General features: G+C 28.4%; 1 protein-coding gene across 1 annotated transcript in view; it reads left to right on the top strand.

The window, feature by feature from the left end:
* Positions 1 to 4,020, top strand: part of LOC117173941 (adenylate cyclase type 9) — a 74,250-nt gene that overhangs the window by 22,439 nt on the left and 47,791 nt on the right. The window contains exon 4 of the mRNA XM_033362590.1: positions 2,787 to 2,922. Coding sequence (XP_033218481.1) covers positions 2,787 to 2,922 — 136 coding nt within the window. The remainder of the gene's footprint in view (positions 1 to 2,786; positions 2,923 to 4,020) is intronic.

Consider the following 4,020-nt stretch of genomic DNA (forward strand, 5'->3'; position numbering starts at 1 on the left):
AAAGTCTCTATTGTATGTGTACTCCTCCTTTCCCCTATTGACCACCGAGTTCCCCGTTTGAATTGAGTCATTTTCTTTCCTTATTTTATTTTCAATCTCCACCACTTTTGCCTTAATTGTTTCCTCTATAATCTGGCTGTTCTCTTTGATCCCAACGATGGAGTTAATTTCATTTAAGTTACTTCTTAAAATTGTTCTTTCTTTCTCCCATTCTTCTGTTTTCCTCTTCAATTCTTCGTTTAAATGTCTTATTTCTTTTTCGCGATTCTCCTTTTCCTTCTCTAATTGTAATTTCATTTGATGGTTCTCAAATTTTATGTCCTGCATGTGATGCCAGAAATACTTTAAAGCTGTTTCCCAATTCCCCACCTTCTAACACTGAATTTGGGAAGTCAAATTTATTTTTCTCCTTTTCTAAATTTTTCTCTTCCTGTTTTGCCTGCTCTGTACTTGGTGCATTTATTGTATTCTGTATCGTTGATTCTGTCCCTGTTTTTTCCGAAGCTTTGAATATCTCATCTATCTTTTTGTTATTTTGAGCTTATCTTACTAGGTTTTCTTCTTTTGGTGGTCTCCCTCTACCCCGTTTTTTCGTCTCGTTTGTCTTATCTAGGTTATTTTCAGTTGTTTCAGTTTTGTCAGTCTTGTCTCTATCGATATCGGTATTTTTATTAAACTTCGCGCCATCTGCTGCTGTTACACCTAACTTCGTGACCAGTTCCTTGTTTCCCTCGTTTTCTGCCATTTTAATACTTTTTCGATCTAACCTATAAATTTTAACCCCTTACGTATATCGCCAATAATAAAATACAAATACCTTTTTAAACGCCACTTTTTAATCTCACTTATCAGCCTACTTTTATTGCACTTAATAATCACCACTCACACCATATAATATTATACAATAACCGTAATTCTTTATAAATACTTCCGTCGATATGGACACACATTCGCACACTTCCACTCCACCTAACCAAGTCCGAACATTTCTTTACAATTTGGAAGTATAAATAACAATTGAACATTTATTATTTTTATGCGAAATTTGAGTGATTCTAAGAGATATGTAGAAGTTTTGAAAAGATTGAAACTTAATGTAAATCTTGAAATGATAGCCTAATATAAAACAAAATGTAGATCTTCGAAGATTTTTAACAAAAAAATTAAATCGTTTCCAAGAATTATGAAAGGGTTCAAAAGAATAAAAACATTTTCTTAAGATTCCTAGGAAAATTAAAAATAACTTTTTATTTTGAAAAATTATTTTAAGAGAATATTTAAAAAGTTTTTCAAAAATTTAAACAAAATTTTCAAAAAAGATTCTAGAAGATTTTAAGAAAACTTTCTAACACTAAAACTTTCTTCACATTTGATTTAATCACTAAGACTAAGACTTTCAAATTGGAACCGTTTAAGTTTTAATGTTACAATCTGAAAATTCTTAAATTTTGAACTGGTTTAAAATCGTTTTTGTTTACTTTTTATAACTTAAAGTACAGATAAATTAAAAAAATGTATTTATTTATTAAATAAAAATGTTTTTATAAAAACTTTTCAACATCAAAGGCTTTTATTTTTTATTTGTTCAAGTCTTTAAGAAATCATTTAAAAATTCTTTAAATTAAAAATTTAAGCTTAGAAATACAAATTTTAAATGGCTAATTTTTAAAGTAAAAAAATTTTGAATTATGTATTGTAACCTAAATGATAGCTTATTTGAAAAACATGACTCCACTAGTTACTTAAAAATTGTCGAATTCGAACGTGGACAGATTTTTCTTCTACAAATTTGTAAAATCCCCGGTAAAAAAAATTCACTGTTATTTCTGCAAATGAAAGCACTCAAAGTCGAACCCTTAAATTTTAAACTTTTGAAATTTAAGTTTAAAAGTGGCTTGATTCCAAAATTTTGTATTCAAATGCTCAATAATTTACACGCATAAAATAGAAAATTTTTTACTTTTATAAATTGTAGAGTTCAATATTTGGAATATTCTCTTAAAATACATTTTTCAAAATAAAAAATGAATTTCAACTTTCATACGAAATGTTTTCTATTCTTCTGAAGACTTTCCAAATTCTTCAAAATCTTATAAATTGTTTGTCTATATTTTGTTTTAAATTACAAAACGCAAACGCTTCTTTTCAATTATTTCCTATCATTTCGAATTTTAAATTAATTTTGAATTATTTCAAAAGTTTTTGGTACTTCCTTAACTCACTGGAATTTATTGCAAAAATAATAGGCGTTCAATTGTTATTGCAAAGAAATTTAACAATTTGAGTTCAAAATTAAACTTTTTTGAATAGAAAAATTAAAATTGTAACGTTTAAAGTTTAGTTTTGAATGTTTCATTCACAAAATACTGATTTTAAATGAAGAGTTTCAATCGGTCATTTATATTTGTTTAACTAATAAAACTTTCTAATAGTAAAATTAAAAAAAAAAAAAATTATTGATTTACATTCACAGTTGATCAACTAAAAAGTGATTTCAACTAAAAAGATTTCAAATGCTTTTCATTTTTAATTCTTCGCGTCTAAAACTGCATTTAAAAATCTTTAAATTAACATGTAAGGAGGAAATATTCGGAAATTAGTGGCATTCTAGAAATTGAAATAAATAATTAACTAAATTAATTGAGAATATCGGATAAAAAATAGAATTACCTAGTCCCATTTCAACGCAGCATTTGGCATGATCAGGTCTAGGTTCTGGACATCCGCTGACACAATAATAGCAGTCGCCCAGAGTTGAAATTTTCTCACAGCCGTGATGCTCGCAGAGATCGTCGAACCTTTCGAAAAGATCGTTCAGAATTCCGACCAACTCCTCGGCAGTTTTGTTGGAACTCATTCGCGTGAAGCCGACAATGTCGGCGAATAAAATACTGACGTCCTCCATCGAGTGCATGTTGAAGGGTCGAAAAAGGGAGCGAATGTCCGTGTGATTTGAAGGAATCGATCCCTTTTTCAAAGAATCTTCGCGCTCGCGTTCTCGCTCGCTTTCCTCCATCAGCCAATCGGCAACCTTTGGTGGCATCACCGAGAGAATCATTTTTTCCTTCAGCTGCTTCTCCATTTCGAGCTGACGACGAACCAACAAGGATTGACCTACCTGAAATTCAAATTCAAATATAAGCCTATTGCAGGCCTGGCTCTCTTTTTAAACATTTTACATAGAAGCACAATTTTAACATAATTAAAAATATTTTTAAATTTTCAAAAAGACTTCTACGATTTCTAAAAGTTCTTAATAATTGGAAAAAAATTTATAATTTAAACTAGTTCTAGGCCTTCAGGAGATTTCGAAAGATTTGAAAAAATTCACAAATAGTTCTCCGATTTCCAAAGATTTCAATGATTTCAAATATTTAGAAATATTTTAAAAAGATTTAAAAGATTTTCATAGATTTCACAGGGGTTTTCAGTATTTCTATAAAGAGTTCTAAAATGTCAAAATATTTCAATAATTTCAGAAAGATTTCAAAGATTTAAAAATATTTAACAAAGATTTGAATTATTTCAAAGAGATTTAAAGAATTTTCGAATATTAAAAAGATTCCCATAGATTTCAAGTATTTCACAAAGATATCAAAAATTTTTACGAAAGTTTCAACGATAAAAAGTAATCTTTTCTTTTTGAATTTTTATTAATTGGAGAAGGATTTCTAATGGAAATTATTTTTAAACCTTCTCCATTTCGAGCTGATGACGAACCAACAAGGATTGACTTACCTGAAATTCAATTTCAAATATAAGCCTATTGCAGGCCTGGCTCTCTTTTTAAACATTTTAAATAGAAGCACAATTTTATCATAATTAAAAATATTTTAAAAGATTCAACAAATATTTTTAAATTTTCAAAAATACTTCTACGATTTCTAAAAGTTCTTATTGATTGGAAAAAAATTTATAATTTAAACTAGTTCTAGGCCTTCAGGAGATTTCGAAAGATTTGAAAAAATTCACAAACAGTTCTCCGATTTCCAAAGATTTCAATGATTTCAAATATTTAGA

The sequence above is a fragment of the Belonocnema kinseyi genome, chromosome 5 (genome assembly GCF_010883055.1).
Source record: "Belonocnema kinseyi isolate 2016_QV_RU_SX_M_011 chromosome 5, B_treatae_v1, whole genome shotgun sequence".
In the NCBI taxonomy this organism is placed as follows: Eukaryota; Metazoa; Arthropoda; class Insecta; order Hymenoptera; family Cynipidae; genus Belonocnema; species Belonocnema kinseyi.